The sequence below is a fragment of the Centroberyx affinis genome, unplaced genomic scaffold (assembly GCF_046629955.1).
Source record: "Centroberyx affinis isolate AG114_WGS23_722 - 3 ecotype Tasmania unplaced genomic scaffold, CSIRO-AGI_Caff_v1 ptg003911l_1, whole genome shotgun sequence".
Lineage (NCBI taxonomy): Eukaryota > Metazoa > Chordata > Actinopteri > Beryciformes > Berycidae > Centroberyx > Centroberyx affinis.
Window position 1 is genome coordinate 90,503 of NW_027281745.1, and position 21,663 is coordinate 112,165.

The window sequence follows — 21,663 nt, forward strand, 5'->3', positions numbered from 1 at the left end:
TAAAGGCAGTATATGCAAGATTTTGACTTTGATCTTGCCTACAATCTACAATCTCAGGAGGTCAAAACATATGATGGAGGGATGAACATCTTGTCACAAAAAAAAACTTGCTGGTGTAGAAATAAATCTCCAAACGCTCTCCTTTTTCTCCTTCCTCGTCTCCTGCACACATGAGAACACACTTAGCCTACTCTTTCTCTCTTTCTTGTGTGTGTGCATGTGTGTGTTTGTGTGTGTTCTTATATGTATGTGCAGTAGAGAAATTGGTCAATCCACTGCTAGGGGTGTGTCCTTTTCTCTCTCTCTCGCTCTCTCTGTCTCTCTCACAAGCATATGCACACACACACACACTCTCTCTTCCTGCAAGGTGTGCAAGTACACTCTCTCACACACACACACACACACACACACACACAGACACACACACACATGCACAAAACAGGTGAGTCATGTCTGTGTCAGCAGCAGCCCCTCCCACTCAACACTGTCTCAACGTGTCCAGCAATCATTAACCAGCCGCTGCAGTCTGCTGCACTACGCTCACCTCTCACCACACGTACTCTGGACCTATCAATACACACACACACACACACACACACCACACACACACACACACACACACACAGAAGTTACGAGAACATGGAGTGAACCAACTACATCAGTTAGGAGACTGAGAGATCAGCCAGGTAGGAGCGAACGCATTTTTGATCATTTGTACTTTCTGCCTTTAGCCTGTTACAGTGCGCTGTGTTGTAGAAGTAGAGGTACCAAACATTACTCTTTATTTCTACTAACTGTAGCAAAATTTGTGAATTTATCAATACCAAGTTCATCAAAATATGCTCATGAGGATGATTTCTTACTTTCTGGCAGTTATTTAGCATGTGGGTGAGATTCGAAAGTGCACCGTTTAAATGTATACAACATTTACATTAAATATTGGAATGTTTTAGTGTCTACATGATAGATTTCAGTTTCTTATGCGCTGGGTCATTATTCTTATGCGATCAAAGCGGCTAACGTCGCTTCCTTTGTGGACTTCATGTGATGAGTCTTAAAGCCACAATGCAGAATTCATACAGCCATTTAAAAATTAAATGCATTGATATACACTGATGAACAGCTTGTGCATGGGCTTGAATATGATTAATAGCCTTTTCATGATTTTCATAAACTATTACCACTCAAAGTACAGGTCTGTTTTGCTCTGTTTAAAAAAAAAAAAAAAAAGAAAAAAAAAGCAAAACCATTTACAGCCTCAAAATACATGTAAAACTCATATCTGTGTACGGTCAGTCAATTAAAGTGAAAAATGTATTTTAGTGAAATTACATAAGATGTTAAACATTTCCAGGATGACAGTGTTTCAACAGGGGGCACTGTACTTCAAAGTCTAATGTGTGTGTGTGTGTTTGTGTGTGTGTGTGTGTGTGTGTGTGTGTGTGAGAGTGAGCAAGACAGAGACAGGGAAAGCATTGCAGTCAAAGACAGGAATACAAAGAAAGAAAGAAAGAAAGAAGTATAAAATTAGGGTCCAACAAAAAAACAAAACAAAACAAAATCAGGTTCAAACATAAACAGAAACAAAACAAGAGAGAGACATAGGAGATGACAGAGGAGGGAAGGTCTGGGTGTGGCCTCTTGTTCCTTGGCTTTTTTCCCCCTGGCTATGGTTTTTCCAACTCACTGTCTGACAATAAAAAGCCAGAGGTTCAGCCTGTGTCCCACTGTGTACACACTGCACCCTCCGCCCCTCCCTCCATTCAGCACACACTGTGGTCTCCTGGCTCTGGATCTGTAGCGATGGACAGCTTCATTATCACAGGGTGACATCATGCATCAGTTTTTACATTGATACACTACCAGTCAAAAGTTTGGACACACCGCATCTATTTTTCACACTTTAGAATAATAGTAAAGACACCAAAACTATGAAATAACACAAATGGAATTATGCAGTGACCAAAAAGTGTTAAACAAATCAAAACTATCTTATATTTTAGATTCTTTAAAGTAGCCGCCCTTTGCTTTGATGGAAAGGCAAAAGGCTTTGGAAAGAAATTCATACATAGGATCAACTTCACTGTTTATATTTGTCTAAGAAACACATTTCAAGCATTTAAGCAGAAGCCTTTAGATCAAAATGGCTTTAAGAGAATGAAAAACATAATATATTCATCAGGTGTAGTGTACATTCTCTAGGAGTGCTTCAAAGGGAGTTGCGCTGAATCACACATCAATCAGTGACTATTTTATCTGCAAGCTGGAGTATCTTGCATCCTTCTTTTGAAATCCATTATTCTTAATTTGGGTCCCAAACATTTGATAACTTTGCTTTTCTTCTGTTTCTTGCTCACTCTGTCACTCACACAAATACCCAGACATTCACATCCATATGTCAGCCCTATTCAACAATATTCTAGATACATTTCCCTTCCTAAAACTAGTAATTCTCAACTCCCCACCGTACCCCACCCCCCCACCCCCACCTTTGCCATTGACTCTGCACCCGAGTTTGAATGCCTTTGTTCTCACCTGCCCAAGCTTGGTGTGAGCGCACCCATGCTTTCCAATGCTTTCCCGGTTAGCTTGGACCCAGAATTTGCCTATGATGTGACTCCCAAAAGTGGAAATATGCAAAGCTATTTTACCTGGGCTCTTTATATATAGACTAAGTAAGACACTGAAGCACTCATTCAAGTCTGCTAGCTTTGCTTCACCTTTGTCCTCTACTGTCAAGCACCAAACCTCTTTTTAAAAAACTTGGTTGGAGTGCGTTGGACATACAGTATATGTGGGACTCTAAAAGTAGAAATATGTTTTCAGGAGACTGGATCCAGACATGAGACTGTGAATTTCCCTTTTGGGTCCAAGAGTGAAAGAGTTAAAGAACATCTTCCATAAAGGAACAGTGGCTGTGTTGAATTAAAGGAACCAGTACACTCTCACCGATTATACTGAGTTTGAGTACAATGTTGACAGTTTATCTGTGGTTCTGCTTTACTGTTGGCTTTGCTCTTGACTCTCAGCATGCCTGTGATTCACAGAAACACACACACACACACATGCATGCAGATTCACACACCCACACACAGGCCTGATGTATTTGCTTTAGGGCCTTAACACACATGTTCAGGCTTGAAATGACAAACTAATGCAGCACTGACATCTGAGGCAGAGGTTAGAGAGAGGAGAGAAAGACTCGAATGTCAGGACTTCATATGGTGCATGTGGTGTACCATGAACTCTACAACACTGATTGATTGATTGATTTTATTTTATTATAGTGTCATACACCACACTGGTGCCCAGCCCACATGGGCTTATAAGACACTGTAAGTGAAACAAAGTGATCAAACAAAAGGTACAATGCTGAAAACACAGAATGCATGTTGTGCATCTACAATTCACTTTCAAATTACATCACAAACAATGAAGTTCAGTATCGTAGCGTCCAATATCTCATTCAGAATTCTAAAAAAATAAAAATTCCTTCTTTCTTTCCCACATGTTAGAGATATATCGGGCAGTGTCATAGTTTCTAAACAGATATTCAAGTCTTTGACCATCCTCCATAGAAATAAATCACAATCGCACAACTTAATTCTCAAATCATTATATAAAAACAACAATCGTTTTTACTTTTTGATCTCTTTCTTACAGCAGACTGTATGCACACACACACACACACACACACACACACACGTCTTCCATATGTATCTGGTGTTGAGAGGGCACCGCAGCAGGAAAAATGCCATCTCTGCCCAACAAAAATCTGACGTTGGGGTGCCAGACGTTGTAATTTTGTCCAATGTTGTCTCACAACAAGTACAGTCTCAGTGGTTAGAATTTGAACTTTCATCAAAATTATTAGTTTTATATTTTTATTAGTTAGCCAAAAAAAGAACAGCTGTAGTGGCACAGCCTGCATTAGAACCAAAACTTACCGCACCAACACAGGGAAAATCACAGAGCCAAAACCAAAATGATTCCATCCAGCACAGCTACAAAAACACTTTACTGAGCAGAGTTTACCTCAGAGTGGTTTGCTCTTGGTGGAGTGGAAAGGCCTCACAAAGAGCACATGATACTAAAACTTTCTACTGAAACCAATACTAATGAAATGCATTGGAAAATGCTTCTGAAATAGCATTTACAACACCATCCTAAAAAGGATTTGTCGTTTTCCCCTATTGTCCTAAGGACAGTCTTAGTGAATTGTAGGGGAAATGGAGTTATGGTGGCCGTTTTACCATGTTCCAAGTTTCTAGGCCACTTAATCTGCATAGTAAAATCCACTTTTCTTGTGAAACTCAATGTACTCTCAAGTCCACAGGAGGCAGGGAAAATGTTGAATGAAAATGTATTTGAAGTCACATAAAGCATGGTCCATTACCATGGTGTTGTATTCCAAATTGTAACACACACATTATTACCCGCTATCTCGATGTACACATTAAACACGTTGTACACGGTCAAAAACTTGTTTCAATCCAAATTTATTTGAAGATTCATCTACATCCTAGCAGCACGTGGCTTTTTAGGGCATTCTTGCACATGCGCAATAAATTACCTTACGGCACAATCCACTGTCGCAAACAACAAAAAATATATGTGTTATTACATCCAGCACCCAAGAACACAAAAATTGCAAGTATTTACACCTATAATCCTCGAAATACACTTGACCTGTACATATACTGTGGATTAACTGTTGCATGAACTTAAACAATGCTAGAACATATATAGCATGTGATTACAACAGAAACAATTTACCAAATATTAATATGTGCCTAAGTGGCTCTCACAGGAGTGATGGTAGACTGTTTTTGAGACAGTTTTTGTCCAGAGACCAAAATCAGCCCTCAAAGATCAGGATTTAAAACAGGAATTTGACAATCAAAAGAACAAACCATGATGTTTCTCCAGGAGAACATACTTTAAATAATAAGAATATTACAAAAAAGTATGAAAATAGTGTGACCGTGCGGTTGAACCCAGGACAAACAGGAGGATGGGACGGTGTTTGAGAGGTAGAGAGGGGTAATGATGAAGATAAAGTAGAGGTTATGAAACAATAAGTAAAGTCTTGAAAAGATTGTTCATAAAAAATTATATTATTTAATTAAAGCAAGTTTTACCATAAACCTACGTCTCAACCATACAGCAGATGACTATAGTAAAGATATAGTAAAAATTGTTGGAGGCTGGTATTTGGGTTTCTAGTGATGAGAATTTGATTGATTGATTGATTTTATTTGACATATTTTAAAATATACACAAGTTTGAAAGCCCTTTGGCCACAACCATACACATAGTAAAATTGGAATTTAACACACAATAATGTCAAAAAGACTTATTTCAATTTTTAATTTAAAGTAAAATATGTTTTTCCTTAGCTCTTTGCAGAAGTTAAAGGGTTAACATCTGTCACAAATCCTCATTCAACCCCTCGCTTCTGTTTTTTTTTAAACCTGGTGATGATCTGCTGAGCATGTCCTCTTTTTCAGCAACGCCATGCTTCACACCCATTCACACACAAACATTCACACCTGGGAGAAATCCTGTACAACCAGAGTGTTAACATGTTGGCCAGGGAGCAGAACCAATGCAGCAGTTTGATCAGTCAAGTGTCTTGCTCAAGGGCATCTCAACGGTAGATGTTGAGGTGGTGGGAGTCTCACTCACTTCCCCAGCTTCAATTTTACTCTCCGTCTTTGCTGTAAGTTTTGTACAGTTAAACCTGCAATAAGCGATATCAGACATTATAACCAATCCTGAAGCTAATGTGTGCTATGTGGAGATTTCATTGAGACATAATGATGTAAACCAATATCCACACAGCAGCAGCTGTGTTGCTGTTTCCACCTCTTGTCTAAAGCTTGTTGTCAAATTCTGCTCCTGAACGAAGCTCCTCCCACTCCATTCAGCAGCTTTTCATGTTTTTAAAACTAGCTTGTCTCCTCCCTCGCTGTTTAAAAGCGGCTCTCACCCCCTCCCATTCCTTACCTCTTCTTCACTTGTCACTGTGGGACATGTAACCTTCAGTGGGATAGAAATCTGTAAAGACTTCTTTGTAGGTATGGTTAGCTTAGCTATTAGCCTTTATGCACGGTGGTTTGCTATGTTTGTCCTTGGTAGGCCTCCGTAGTGCCGGGACTTTGCTGTGTCTTATTTACAGATGTGTTGCAATTTCTGTCGCCCTCTAGACATCAGAAAATTTTGCTTATTGCAGCTTTAAAGCTACTATATGCAACTTTTCTTCTTGAGGCAGGAAGTAATAATAATAATAATAATAATAAACTTTATTTGTATAGCACCTTGAAATGCAGCTCAAAGTGCTTTACAACAAAGAAATTACATGCACTAAGTGCTTCACTTCATAATAATAGTGAAAATAAGATAAAGATGAGAATAGAATACATAGAATGCATCTTCACATGGAAGTAGACATAGAATGAGCATAAAAACAGGGATAGAATGCCATGGCTGCTGATTCTGGTTTGATTTCCATCCTCATCCTCCTCGATCTGAGTGCGGCCTTCGACACTATCTCTCACTCCATTCTCCTTGATAGACTCTCCTCTCTCGGTATTACTCACACCCCCCTTCACTGGTTTCACTCTTACCTCACTGGCCGCACTCAGTTCATCCAGCTGAAATCCTTCACCTCACAGTCCTCCCCCGTCACTTCAGGTGTGCCCCAGGGCTCTGTCCTGGGGCCCCTCCTCTTCATTATATACCTCCTACCACTTGGCAATATCTTCCGTAAATATAGTATCCAGTTTCACTGCCTCGCGGATGACACCCAGCTCTACCTTTCTAGTAAGTCAAACTCCACTCTCCCACCCTCCTCCCTCACCCACTGCCTTTCAGAAATCAAATCCTGGTTCACACCACTGCCATCCTGGTTCACAGCCTCATCACCTCCCGTCTCGATTACTGTAACTCACTTCTTTTTGGTGTCCCCCACAAATCCCTCCATAAACTTCAACTGGTTCAGAACTCAGCAGCCCGCATTATCACCAGAACCCCCTCCTTTCACCACATCACCCCCGTCCTCCAGCTGCTCCACTGGCTTCCGGTAAAATTCCGAACCACCTTTAAAATCCTCCTCCATACTTTCAAAGCCATCCACAACCTCTCCCCCCCCTATCTGTCTGATTTGATCCATATTGCCACCCCCTCTCGCTCCCTCAGGTCCTCCTCCTCCCTCCACCTTTCTGTACCTTCCACCCGTCTCACCACCATGGGGAGCAGAGCTTTCAGCCGCTCTGCTCCCCAACTCTGGAACTCACTCCCACCTGACATCCGCTGCATTGATTCTTTGCCCCAGTTTAAATCCAGACTCAAAACTCATCTGTTTAAAACTGCATACGGTTTATAATCTTTATTTTATTTTAATGTTGTGTTCTTTGTTTGTTGTTTTATCTATTTTATTGTGTTTTTATCAATTTGTAAAGTGACCTTGAGTGTTTTGAAAGGCGCTGCAAATAAAATGTATTATTATTATTATTATTATTATTATTATTATTATTATAATTAATGTAAAATAAGATTATAAGCGAATAAAACCCACTTGATAATAATAGTAAAAATAAGATAAAAATGAGGAATGCATAACATAAGATGGAAAATAAAACCCACTGAATAATAATAATAATACTAAAAATAAAGTAAAAAAATAGAGTACATAGAATGCCTAAAATCAATTAAAATACAACATTTTAAAAGAAGTGCAGCAGTGCAGCAGTGCGAAGCAAAGTGCAAAAAAGAGTTTCAGGCCTGTATCAGGAAGTGTATTGTTAGTCCCGCCCTCCTCTCCCTCAGTTGGCCAAGTTCCTGCCCCATCACATGTCAGTCATCGTGATGAGCTGTCATCTCACTTGAGTAATCTGTAAAGCCTCTGCCAGCACTGAAGGAGCCAACAACAAATGCAGCCAATCTGCAATAAAAAAAAGAGCAACGCCGATGTTCACTGTGCTTTTGAACGGATCTTGTCTGTCATACGTTTATCTTCACAGTTCTTTCTTTCTTGCTGCTTTCCTCCATTGTTGTTGTTGTTGTTATGACTTCCCTACTGGGCCAGCCAGATGGGCGTGGCCAGCATCTGACACACCCACAGCAAGTGGCTTACGCCCCAAAACATGCCAAATGGCATTGAAAAGCCAATTTCAAGCAAATGGGTGATTTAGGCCTGAACATATAGGGTCACACACAGACCAAGACAGATCATGTATAATATATATATTTATTTATTGTTATTTCTATAAATATAAAGTTGCATATTGCAGCTTTAAACTCTCTTTCTGTCTGGTGCACAATGGTTGTTACGTTACACCGCTCCAAACAGGAGTGAACTGACAGCCGGACTGGGGAGGGCAGAGCGGGTGACAACTGCTGAATACCTGAGATTCCTCTGAACGGCAAAGAACAGGCTGAGACAGAAAGAGAGAGAGAGAGAGATGGAAAGAGAGAGAGAGAGAGAGAGAGAGAGAGAGGGAGAAAGTCATTCTTGTTGCCAGCGGGTAAAGCGTTTTCAGAGTGCTGCGTCATTCACAGAAGTTCACAAGAACAGAAGGATAGAGAGAGAGAGACAGAGAGAGAGAGAGAGAGAGAGAGAGAGAGAGAGAAAGAGAAAAAAGAAAAAAGAAAGGAAGGGGGAAGAGAAGCCACGTGGATACACCAGCAGTCTCCCTGCTCACAGGCTGCAGCTTCTGTGACCGAAAAATAAACAAATGGCTGGGTCTACACTGTCATCACTGGTTACTGGGTGGAGTACTGTTATTAAATCTCTCGGAGAAGAGGACAAAAAAGAAAGTGAAAGAGCAAAACAGCAGAGAGAGAGAGAGAGAAAGAGATAAATTTAACACAGAAACCACAGAGAGGGAGAGAGAGAGAGAGAGAGAAGGCAGAGAGAGAGAGATATTTAAAGCACAGAAAGAAGAAAGAAACAGAGACAAAGAGGATCAAGAAGGGAGCTCTCTTTTGCCATGTTAGATAAGGTAAGACTCTAATTATACGTAGTTTTGTTTTAGCTGCATCGAGGCATTTTAGTTCGCTTTCAGTGCCAGTTCTTGCACCAGGTTGACAAACATGGTGGTCAGGTCAGGTGTCTTTACTTTGGAGCAGAAACACAACAGGCGCTGTTGTTGTTATTGGGAATTGAGCAACCTTCCGCCGAGTAGGCAACACAACCTGGATCCAACAGTTTCTCCTAATTCCTGGTGTTTTTTTTTTACTTTCTTGGAGCACAAGATGTGTCGGGTTTACCTCTTAATGACAATTCAGACAAGGCAAGTTGTCAAGCACAGAAAAGTGAAACGTTTTAGTCCACAATTACCTAATAATTTCCTAGAAAGGAACTTTTTTTTCTTGGGAAGTTTCCTGGAAAGAACCATGAAATAATGTAGTAGCTCTATAGAAAATGTCAGCAGTCCATCAATTTCTAAAAGAGTTTCCTGGAAAGAACTGCAAAACTATAAACTATTTATCAGCAAAATAATAGGCAGAGTTGAATTTGGTAAACCAAGTCATTATTCACATAATTATGTAGTTATTTGTTGAATTCCTTCCTAATTTCCAATTTTCTATATAACTACTACATCATTTCATGGTTCTGTCTTGGACACTCCAACTACCTTTGAACTCTTTCTCTATTTTCACTATAGTTAATACATAACGTAATGGTTCTTTCCAGGAAGTAACAGTTCCTTTCTAGGAAATTATTAGGAAATTGCGGACCTGGAAAATAAAGTGTTACCCAGAAAAGTACAAATAATTGACTGCCACATGGTCTAATGTGATGGTGCTTGTTGTATTCTCCTGTGTTATAAACTAAACCTACTCATCTCTTATTCCAAACAGATTAGGATTATTTGCAGTACAGTTGGAAGGGTTTTGTTCCTTGGGGAAAAATGCTAATGTACGGAATGGACAGATGATTCTGTCCTTAACAAACAAGTTAAGGTCTGATGGTGGCTTATTACTTTAGCAGCAACCTTAAATTCCTTTATTTTCCTTCCATTTCATTCATTCACTCAGTATTTGTCAAATTATGTTAAATGTATTCACCATTTAACAAAATTTGACAGCTACTGACAACTCCTTTTATTTACTGACTTCTTTTAAATCACTTAAATCACAATTTTTATAGACTCTTTTATAGACTCATAGGCTTATATGTGATGTTGTCTTTCAATCTTAACTTTTATCATATTTTTATTTTATTTTATCCTTACTATTTATTTTGGCTTTTATCTTTTGGTTGTCCTAGTATTAACTTGAATGTTGCACTTTTGGACCTAGCACTTTTGGACCTATATTCTGATTCTGATTCTGTCAAAGCACTTTGTAAACTTGGTAAACTGTTTTTAAGGTTCTATATAAATAAAGTTATTAATATTATTATTATTTCGGAAAACAGACCTCCACATTTGTCCCTGGTCTGCTGCTAACCTGCTTCCCATGTGATGTGATTACAACAGAACAATATGTTCTTCTGTCTGATCTGACCATGTGTGTCTCCCTGCAGCAGTAGATGCTACCAGAGATGAATAAAGCCGTCCTTCTCCCAGTGGTCCAAGCAGGAGACGGGAGGAGCCTGTCCAGGTCAGTCGCTTACTGTGCAGTCGTTTTGAGACTGCAATCTCTCTTCCTTGACAGTACTACAATCTGTATTAACCATGTTTATACTGTCTGACATGCTCTCTTCTCAGCCATCATTAACTCTATAGATGTGTCAACAAATAACATATTTACTACAACCTACTTTAACCATTGTAATGTTTCTTTGTCTAAGTGGAGTGAATTGAAACTATACTTCTACATAAAGATATATTAAGCACACTGCTAAGCTAATGAATGATTGTTGTGTATTCCAGCGAGTAGTCCTAGACTAGTAATTTTGACTTTCTAAAGAGAAATACAGAATTTAAATATTATGTATGCAAAGCCAATTTAACCATAAATCAGCCATACCTGGATCACCAATACAGTTGCTTTACAGTTGCATGTTTTCTGCTGTGCTGTACTGTTGTACTATGCTGTACTGTTGCATTATGCTATCCTGTACTGTGTTATGTTGTGTCACTTTGTGCTGTCTTCTGTTGTGTTAATTTCAGGAACGAGTTCCTGTCCCTGCTGAATACCTACAACTGTTTCCTCAAGGACCAGACTCAGCTGCACCTCAGCTACTATCAGGTACCCAGGCCATCAGGGAGCGGCACATCAGTATTTACTAAAATGAGCATGATGTGTTAAAATGCAAATACATGCTCCGTGCATGAAAAGTGAGAGTAATACTTTTCCCGCCATGAAAGGATTACATGGAAGAGACACGACTAGAAATAAGAAGTAGTTTGACATTGAAATACTGCAGTGGAAAGTAAAGGTGTGGAGGTCAGGAGGTCGGGGGAGGTCTGATGAACCAGGTTCAATTCCCAACTCATGAATATTTCCACTGTGAGTGAAGGTTTAATTTTTACCCAGAGTTTTTTTTGTATTAAAACATTAACAACACCTTAACCTAACCATAACCAAATTGTTCTAGTTGGCCAACCTTAACCAAAGTTTTAGTTGCCTAAACCTAATCCTAACCCTAACCCTAACCCTAACCCAAGATGTTTTACTTTAGCCATAAGATAAGCTTTTCACGTGACCAACGACTGAAATTGGCTTGTTCAATATTTGTGTTATTGTCACATAATTCAATTCATGGAGGAATGTAATCATCTCACATTATTTGTGTCCACAACACATAATTTACGTTTCAGAGTTTGTGTTGATTTCACACAATTTTATGAGACTGTGAGACTTACTACCCCATTACCCTATGGTGGCTGTACTGGGGGCAGATCATCAGTCAAATCCCCATCAGCTCCAGTCCAAGACCCAGCAGAGAGACGGCATCCGGCCAGTAGCTCCAGCCATTCATAGGAGCCTTCAGACTGGATAATTTATGCAGCAGTCAGCAAGGATTCTTCCTCCATCTGTCCAGTGAGCAGCACAATATGATACAGTAAAATGTTACGACACACAGCAGAGGTGGATCCAACTGCAGTCCTCTACTCCCAGGATACTCCATGCCAGCCGGGCCTTTCCACTACATTCAAAGCCTCCTCCTATGGCACTGGGTCCCAACTACTTCTGTCCACCATCACACTGGACTTACACATTTTCTATGACACATCACAGAAGACCTGCAGCCCTGTCGCAGGGCTACATACAACTAAAGCAAGACCGCGAGAAATGTGATTGGCCCGCTTTGTATTTCCTCCCATCTGTATCTGGTTGATGTCCGCCAATAGTGAAGACAACATGGAGCAGATTGAAGAGAGACAAGCTGAGGAGGTTTGCAAATATGTCCATCTGTAGGACACTTCATCCCCGGATTATAAAGAGTACCAGATGTCACTGAATTTGTTGAGAAATATCCCAGAACCTGAGTTTCAGAGAATGTAAACACTACTGCTTCTTCTGTTTTTATTTCCATGTTAACAAAGCACGACATTGCCACTTCTGTTGTTATTACTTCCACTGCCATCTAATGTTTCGCTGCTCTATGCACAGAATAACCAACGCAGAACTATAAATGCTTGCACCGCCATAGACACCTATGTTGTTGCTATGGCGACACTTTGTTTGCTTCTATCGGACAATGCACGTAGGTGCATGGACTCTGAGCCCAGTGTGTGCATGATTTATTGTTATTTTTATTCATCAAAATGTTGGCTCTACTGTTTTTAGAGGTCAAAATAAGAGATTCTGTTATATGCTTGTGGCAAACAGTAGAAAATGTCAGATGTTTAGCAGAAGTTTGTTACAGCTGTTCACCAGATTGCCTCCAGAAATTTGACACAAACTTGGAGCAACAGCCCCAAAGATTTGCCACAGCTGTTTGTCAGAGGGCTTACATTTTTGTAAGATTAAAAAATGTCAAAAAAAATATCTAGGGTTCTTTGAGAAATTCAACAAGTTCTTCTTGATTTTTGAAAATTTTACTTGGGTAGATAAATCTGACTCAACTCTTTCTTGCATAAACCTTATATTTCAAAGTTTGCCTTTCTGTTTTTACCCCAATTGATTGGTGACATTTTTTATATGGAGAATCACCCTGGGGCCAATCCAAATTGAAATAACACAAACACTGTCTCACTTCTCACTTTTGGAAATAAATGTAGGTCACTGACTATTCTTTTAGTAGCTATTGCGTAGCTGCTAATCAACTAGGGTGAAACAGTGATGTGCTGGTGGAATCTGACTTTTATAATCATATACCCTTTATGTCTCTGTCTGTCTCTGCAATAGGGTGATAATGCAGAGGTGATAGTGGAAGGCTTCCTGAACATCTGCTGGGGAGTACGGAGACCCATCAGGCTCAAAATACAAGACGACAAACAGACGCTTCCCTTTGCTCATCTGATGTCGCCGGACCCCACCAGTCCAGTCAGCCCTCTAGGAAGCAAGAGGTTGTTTTCAAGTTTTATACAGAATTTTGTCAATGTCACAGAGCAAGAGAGAGAATGGGAGTAAATCAGGGACTGAAATAAAATAATAGGCCTGAATCTCCTGGTTTCTACAAGCCTAAATTCACCTTGTATTCTGTTTTTGTCCCCCACGATGAAATCGGGGAAGGGGCTACGGCTCGGTCTCTGTCCGTCCATCCATCCGTCTCTCCGCAGGTCACACAAAATATCTCGGATGCTTTTGATTGGATTTTCACAAAATGCAGGGGAATGGTGTATCTCATTGCTCCGTTCAGGCATTTTGAAAACGCCACTGATCAGCCTATGGGGGGCTCCACAGCATTTGTTAAATTGTCTATATGTCAATCAAGAAGCATGTTTTCTATTTATTGCCCCACTACAAAAGCAAATTCCCCAATTGAGCAACAAAAAACGTTAAAGGAAAAATCCACCCTTGGATACTCCTACACTGTGATGTTCAGTGCATCCCAGGAGTTATTTTGTCATGAAGTGTTGTAATTAACTTTTCTGGTGAACCCACTTTCCCTCAACCTGCCTCATCCACTTCTACTGCAGTTGGTTATTTCCTACGTTTCCCAGAATGACTTTGGACTTTGGGTGGAGAAATTAGTCTCTCTCCTCTTCTACGATGGATTTCTCCCTGTATGATTGTTGGACGTCTCTTGGTGCAAAATGGCGGCTCTAGAAAGAAGCCCTCGCTCTTTGATTCTCAGGGACTGACACCAAAACCTGACGTTTACCGCTGATGTTTTAGATCGCTGAAACATTTTCTCATATCAAACTCCATTGTAGCTGCTGGAAATATCTATTATCTACATCTATTATTTGTTACTAGTTATGGTAGTAGAACTAGTAATTTATTTAGTTTTACAAAGGGACAGAATCAGCAAAGCGCCAGTCAGAATATAACTGATAGGCATGCAAACACTGTTTTCTGGAGCTTTCCATTGTGCAGCCTTGACAAAGTCACACCTATAGGCCCGACTGTTGGAAAGATAATAGTCACAAAGACACTGCAGTTCAGATAGTGGGTCACAGAGACAGTAATAAATGAGCAATGGCTACAATGCTATGATAAAGATACTGTGACTCTTATTATTTACCTTCCGTCACACAGGAAACTCAGATATGGGCTTCACCATGTGTAGGCTAGTCAAAACTGCTGATTAACTTCTGGTATGAAGTGGTAAAAACTCATGCTGAGATCATGCTGACATTTCACTGACCCTTGATCCAATTACAACTCTTCACACAAACAAGATTGTAACTGTCGCTAATTGCTGGTTTACAGTGCATTGGCTTTCAAGCAAGATACAGTAGGCTTTCAGACATATCAATACTTGTGCGAATCACACTTCTATAAGGAATTAATCAATAAATACAGGAGTTAGGAGCTGGCATAGAGTGAAGATCAAGGTTTACAAAACTTCCTTGATGTAAATTCCTACATATATAGATTTTGTTTGAGGTCATATGACAATCCAATCTCTCTCTCTCTCTCTCTCTCTCTCTCTCTATCTCTCTGTGTGTCTCTCTCTCTCTCTGTCTCTCTCTCTCTCTCTCTCTCTAGGGGTATGACACGATGGGGAGAGTATGCTGACCTACACCACATAGATGAGATGGCAGAGACACCCCAGGAAACAACAGTAAACAGCAGTCATTTAGCAGGTTGTTGTTTTTTTTCTTCCCATTTCTCCAAAAACACACTGCACAACAACTTTACAGGGACAAAGAATGAATTTTGACATTTTGCAAGGCTTCACCGTGTAGAACTTGGTTTCCAGATCATGAAATCTTGGTAAATCTCATCAACACTTGAGATTATTATCAATGTGTCTCTGCATGCCCTATAGGCCCCGTTGTTTATGAGAGCACCACACTGCGTCCTGTTAAGGTGAAGACCCCAGAGCTGGAGGCGGAGTCAAACCTGTTTCGCTGCATGAGTGACGCCTCATTGGTTAAGAGGAGGAGGGGGAGGAAGTCTGCATCACAGAGGGAGAGGGAAAGACAACACCGCTTTTCTATCAATGGACACTTCTATAACTATAAGGTGGGTTTCTGCTCAGCATCTCTCCCCTTGTTATGTCTTTTAATTCATCGGTTTCATTCTCTCTCTGTTTCCATCTTTCTCTCCCACTTGCCATCTCTCTTTTCTCGCTATTGCCCTCAACCCATCTCTTTCTTTCCCTACAACATTCATCTGTTTCTCTTTTTGCACCACTCCCCTCTAGGTGCGGTGGCCCTGAAGTGCAAAACACAACAGCATTTCACAAAACAAATTAACAAATTACAAAACACAATATTTTACAGAACAAATTAACAAATCACAAAACAAATTAACAAGTCACAAAACAAATTAACAAATCACATAACAAAACATTTCACCAAACAAATTAACAAATCACAAAATGCCATTGTGTTTTGTGACTTGTTAATTTGTTTTGTAATTTGTTAATTTGTTTTGTGACATGCTGTTTTGTGATTTGTTAATTTGTTCTGTAAAATATTGTGTTTTGTAATTTGTTCATTTGTTTTGTGAAATGTTGTTGTCTTTTGTGATTTGTAAATTTGTTTTGTGAAATGCCGTTGTGTTTTGCACTTCAGGGCCGCCGCACTTCTGTACCTCCCTAATCTCAGCCAAAACAGTTTTACAGCACATTAAAAGGAAACAACTATGTGTAAACCACAGAGAAATGTTATGTCTCTTATTCCCTCTCTCCCTCCTCTCTCCAGACGTCTATCTTCACTCCGTCCTTTGGAACTTCAACCAAGGTCCGTATCTCCAGCAGGATGACCACCGACCTGGTCATCGAACAGCTGCTGCACAAGTTCAAGGTGAGTTTCAGCAAATAATCATCATTCATCAGGTTTCTAGTCACAACATTTCTACCATGTACCATGTATTACAAGCTTAGGTAACTCACAAGCTTCCACCAAAAACTATTACATCAGGACTGTCTGTAGTAACCAAGGAGTAATGCCATTTTGCCACAAGTTGTTGCTAGTTAATTTGATTAGAAATTAACAAAACAGACCAGACTTCTTGACTGTGGAGTGATATGATTAGATGTGAAACAGTGTTCTGTTATTCAGAAATAACAGAATTCAGAATGCCTTCACTGACCAATCAGAACTGGGTATTTAACAAAGCTGGGCAGTAAGGCAAATGAAATGATGAAATGTTCTAAAATACCTAAAAGAAGGTTTTTTCTGTGTGTTATTTGTTCATCCTACAGATAGAGAATGATCCTCAGGAGTTTGCCTTGTACTGTGTTCACCAGAGTGGAGGTATGGTTTGTCTGTTTCATCTTAGTTTTACAGTTCATATATGTGAAATATGGGTTCAGTATGTGTAAAAGTATGTGTGTGTGTGTGTGTGTGTGTGTGTGTGTGTGTGTGTGTGTGTGTGTGTGTGTGTGTTCCAGAAAGGAGGAAGCTGAGTAACAGTGACCAACCCCTATGGGAGCGGATACTCCACGGGCCGTCCGATGACATCATGAAGATCTTTTTGATGGACAGGGACGAACAGGAAGTCAGCAATGATGTGAGTGCTCTAGTCCCGCCCCGAGGGGCATTCTCTGGGGGTTGTAGAAAGTCATTCTGGGATACGTAGGAAATAATTAACTGAAGTAGACAAGTGAATTACAACACGTTATCTCAAAAAACACTCCTGTAATGCATTGAACATCACAGATTGATGACCTCTAACACTGTAAGAGTATCCATCAAAGTGACAAAATGTATGTTGATATCTGACAAGTTATAAAGGTCCTCTCCTCTCCTCTCTCCTCTCCTCTCCTCTCCTCTCCTCTCCTGTTCCCTCCTCTCCTCTCCTCTCCTCTCCTCTCCTCTCCTCTCCATCAGGTGGCTCAGTATCTGAACTTGGAGCTTCCCATCCTGGAGCAGGTTCTACTGAAGCTCAGAGAAGAGGAGAGCAGAGAGATACAGAGAGTCATTAGCAAGTTAGTATACTCAACTTATACCTACTTATCTAGCTTACTGCTTGATACCAGTGGTTTGTAAGTGTGTTTGCTCCTTGAAACTTTGCTCAAATGTTATAAAAAATGTATGTCAAAACAAAAAACATGATAACTTTGTTGAAAATCCCTTTAGATAAGCACCTGATAATACTTTCCTCTGTCAAATTGATGCCCTTTGTGCTTTGCTATAGCAGCTCTTTTGGTTTGTTTGCCCTCCTTAACACTGGGACTTTTATGTGACATTTCCAAGTAATTAACAGAGTGACGTCTTGCTACAAACAATCAATACCTTGAACTAAATTGGTATTTTAGGATTCATTGACATGTGCTGTGGCACCAAAGTTGAAAATCCACTAAATTATGTCTTGATAAATAGAATATACTTATGTTGATCTTTTTATACACATATTTTGGGGTAATGGTACACAACTCATAGCTGATAGCGTTTAAATAGAGAAGTGAGAGATCTATATAGAGGCATTAGGAATTTTTAAAGTGTTTACTTTGACATCAAAATCAATGTAGTAACAGATTTTGGCCAGGTGATGGCACCAATGTTCTAAATGAATTTTTGATGCCTTACTCTTGACTCTTCTCTTCTTGTGTGTGTGTGTGTGTGTGTGTGTGTGTGTGTGTGTGTGTCAGGTACCACCAGCAGCATAGAGTCCTGTCCCAGATCATGAGCTGTAAGATCTCCCCTCACATTGAGACCAGTGTTTGACAGCCAGCTGGGGACTGGGACCACACAAAGGACAAAATAAGTCGCTCAGATGGAGAAGGAGCAAGAAAATTTCCAATACACACAACTGGATGTAACTACTCCCTGTGACAATGACATGAGAAATCACCACACTGAAGACAAGGACCAGACCAGTAACTCAACAAAGCACTACGTAAAGAATGAAAGAGATAAACTGTGGATACTAAATCCCAAAATTCACCACTCTTGACTATTTTACCAAGGGAACTTTGTTTTTTGTTTATTTGTTTCTTGTTAGTTTGTTTTTTGTTTGTTTTTGAGGTCATTTTTAGATTTGAAGAAAACTTCCAAACGAAGGTAAGTTACCTGCCAAAATGTTTCAGTTTTTGTTTTCTTGTTTTTTTTAGTTCATTTGCAGAATCAATGTGATCAAAGTGATGATAAAACAGAATGATTAAAAAACACATAAAGGAGAGATGCAAATTATTAATTTGTGCAAGTGAGATACAAAATGCACTTAAAAAAACATCTAATCTCAAAACAAATAATGAATAAATTAAATTGTATTAAAATACCAGCTTTTGACTGGTGGCTGGTCCTAATTTCTACCAAATTTACCACCAAACCAATGCAGAGGATAATTAATTTATGCAGGCTGACAGTGGAGTGCATCACATGCAGGCAGACACTGTTGATACCTTACTTGTCTTATCATCTTTTACCTTTTTACGTTTTACGTTTTTATTGACAAAATAAATTGTGTCTCATTTCATGATCCTTTGGCCAATCCAACCTACAGAAAATGTGCAGTAGAATGAAAATAAAACAACAGTCAAGGGGGATATCAGCCAGGATTTTATCTTATGTCATATGACATAAGACTTATATTCCAAAACAAAATATCTACCATTTGAAAAATGTCTACTATCACAAAATGGTTGCACCAAGAAAGTGAAGCTCACTATTAAATATTAGCGAAGCTATTAGTTATATTAAGATATTTTCTTACAAAATAGCAACATTAAATTGTCTGCAGTGAATCAGTGGATATAGAAATAGCTTTACAGTGTTTTGGAATGAAACTTTACTTGTTTCCAAGTCCACCAAGTTTAAAAATAGTAGGTGAAATCACTGTTGAAACACATATGATGACACATTGCAGCTGTGCAGTCAGACCCACTAACTTTCCTCATATTCTCATATGTTGTGAAGAATAACATTCACCTACATATAGAGTACTACACCTTTGTTCATAGTCATACTGCTGAGCCCCTGTATTACATTGCACGCCCACCATAGAATTCAGTAAAGATTTTGTGGCAAATATGATTCTGTTCCTCTCTCTTTTGATATTAGACCATCATGAAATCAACACACAATAGACAGTGCTTTCCCTTACTTTCTGTTTCAGTCTTATGGGGTCTGTTCTTAAAGGGATTGTGCAATAATTTCAGGTAAAAGCAATCCATCACAGAAAGGTATTAGCAGAATTTTCCCAGACAACCACACAGCAGGCTGGATGTGAGACAGAATGTGACGAGTTTGGAAAATGTGACAGTCTTAGAAAGTGATTGATAGCATTAAATTAAAAAATAATACTTTTTTAAGGGAAAGTAGCTAACTCAAGTCTTTAAATGACAAAATAATAATACTTTGGCACTTTTGACTTGGCCATCTATATTTTAGAAATGTTAAATGATGAACTACAGGTAATGACTTTTCTTTCCCAAAACGGATATCTAATGTTGAAGTAAGACTCTTCTACCGGCTCCATATGTCCGCCTGTTTCCTTATTGGTTTTTTTTTTCCCCTTTCTTTTTGACAGGTAACATGTCAACTGCAAAATAAATACAGGATAAAATTGTAAGATGCTATTGTAAATAACTGTAAATCAATGTTATATGTTCATGAATAAATAATAACTATATCTAAAAGTGTATTGTGGATTCTTGGAGCAGCATCACTCCTTTAGATCTACAATACTCTCTATCTGTTGGCCTCACTTTCTGTCTGTTTTACTCTCTCTGTCTCTCGTAAGACTATTTTTGAGTCTTTTTCAATACAAGGTTCAAGGTTCTTTATTGTCATAAGCATAACAAAACAGCGAGAAGCAGGTAATTCTAGCTATGAAATTCTTGAGCCTAGAGCTAGCCACAAGAAGTAAACAAATGCAGTACACTAGTGCAAAATGGTAAAGTGACAGAAGTAATAGAAAACTATATAAGAAGTAATACAAAATATAAAGTGACAGAAGTAATAGAAAACTATATAAGAAGTAATACAAAATATAAAGTGACAGAGAAAAAACAATTAAATACAATAAAATAAAAATATGTATGATATGTACAATTTTCAAAATATATGTATGTGCAGTACAAGATGGCATTTATTTGACAAGTCTGTTTTTTGAGGGTGGACATTGTATAAGAAAGTTCCACACAACTGCCACTGGAGAATTCATAACATTTGCCATGTGGAGGAGGCCTTGATCCAAACTTACAGCACATTTTAAGTATGACTGCATACATTTTTTATCACAGATGGCCCCGGTGAGAATCACACCTCTAACCTTGGCAGTGTTGATGCCACACTCTACCCAATGAACATTATTGCACGACAGTCAGTCTAATGATGTGTTTTCCAATATAAATCACCTTCTTTCCAAATCTCATGCACTCTAGCAATGGCTTTATTAAAAACAATCTCAAAGGGGCATTAGGTAATGTTTTATTAACTTTATCAACCTCTGTTGAAGACTAGAAATTGCAGCAAGGTCGATAGAACTTGTGTCCTTCGATTCAAGTCTCTAACGATTAGCCAATCAGCGCCACGGGCGGGACTAACGCCGTTGTCAAGCTGTGCGCCGGAACCAAGGAGGAGTAATAACAACGATGGCGACCGCTGTAGACAAGATAGACGCTGCTATCAAAGCTGTTCTAAATCGATTAAAAGTACCAATTACTTTGAAATCCGAACAGCACTCTGCTTTGAAGGCATTTATTCAAAGGAGAGATGTTTTATTCGCATCGGTGTCGGCTTAAAATGACGTTAGATTCAGGCGGATACGTTGGTCTCTAGTGATTGGTTAGGGAAAATCGAATCCCCCTCCCCCCACGGAAATCGGTTAGAGTGGAGGCAATGTCAATTCTGTCTGATATCAGGCAAGTCCCCTTGAGCTTTGGTAGCTTGTAATTAACACAAACAAAATCATATTTTTGCTATCGAAATAAGCCAGCTAATTAGAGCAGTGATCCAACAGATATGTCTAGTAAAGAAGAGGTAATATATCACCATGCAAAATGCTGGAATAATAACTACTTTGTTATTTGCTTGTTTGGCTTGAGAAAAATAGTTTTTAGCCTTCGAGGTGAAATGTTTTGTGACACCAGTCGCTCACTCATAGCACCGTAAATGCATCTGGGAGTTGCCCTATGGGTTGCCCCGCTCCTTTCCATTCTTCCTCTCTGGTGTCTGCACACAGTCAGTATTATATAGT

The 21,663-nt window shown here is 39.3% G+C and overlaps 1 protein-coding gene across 3 annotated transcripts; it reads left to right on the forward strand.

Annotated features, from left to right (window-relative positions):
* Nucleotides 1-571: 571 nt before the first annotated feature.
* On the forward strand, nt 572-20,071 carry rassf6 (Ras association domain family member 6). 3 transcript variants are annotated; one of them, XM_071541607.1, is made up of 11 exons: nt 572-686; nt 10,535-10,611; nt 11,124-11,202; nt 13,309-13,469; nt 15,058-15,155; nt 15,341-15,537; nt 16,221-16,322; nt 16,724-16,775; nt 16,913-17,031; nt 17,352-17,449; nt 18,113-20,071. In XM_071541607.1, the coding sequence occupies exons 2-11, from the start codon at nt 10,541-10,543 to the stop codon at nt 18,186-18,188; spliced, it is 1,053 nt and encodes a 350-aa protein (XP_071397708.1). In that variant the 5' UTR covers nt 572-686; nt 10,535-10,540; the 3' UTR covers nt 18,189-20,071. The 3 variants fall into 3 exon arrangements, with proteins under 3 accessions (XP_071397708.1, XP_071397709.1, XP_071397710.1); XM_071541608.1 differs by lacking the exon at nt 572-686 and adding an exon at nt 8,742-9,005; XM_071541609.1 differs by lacking the exon at nt 572-686 and adding an exon at nt 8,742-9,005 and having other exon boundaries at nt 10,538-10,611.
* Nucleotides 20,072-21,663: the final 1,592 nt, after the last annotated feature.

What these genes read in the sequence shown, in the direction of transcription:
- rassf6 (XM_071541607.1), top strand. Translation starts at nt 10,541, where the DNA reads ATGCTACCAGAGATGAATAAAGCCGTCCTTCTCCCAGTGGTCCAAGCA. An exon ending in AAACAGCAGTCATTTAGCAG is followed by an intron (nt 15,156 to 15,340) that starts GTTGTTGTTTTT and finishes CATGCCCTATAG; the next exon opens with GCCCCGTTGTTTATGAGAGC. An exon ending in AACAGGAAGTCAGCAATGAT is followed by an intron (nt 17,032 to 17,351) that starts GTGAGTGCTCTA and finishes CCTCTCCATCAG; the next exon opens with GTGGCTCAGTATCTGAACTT.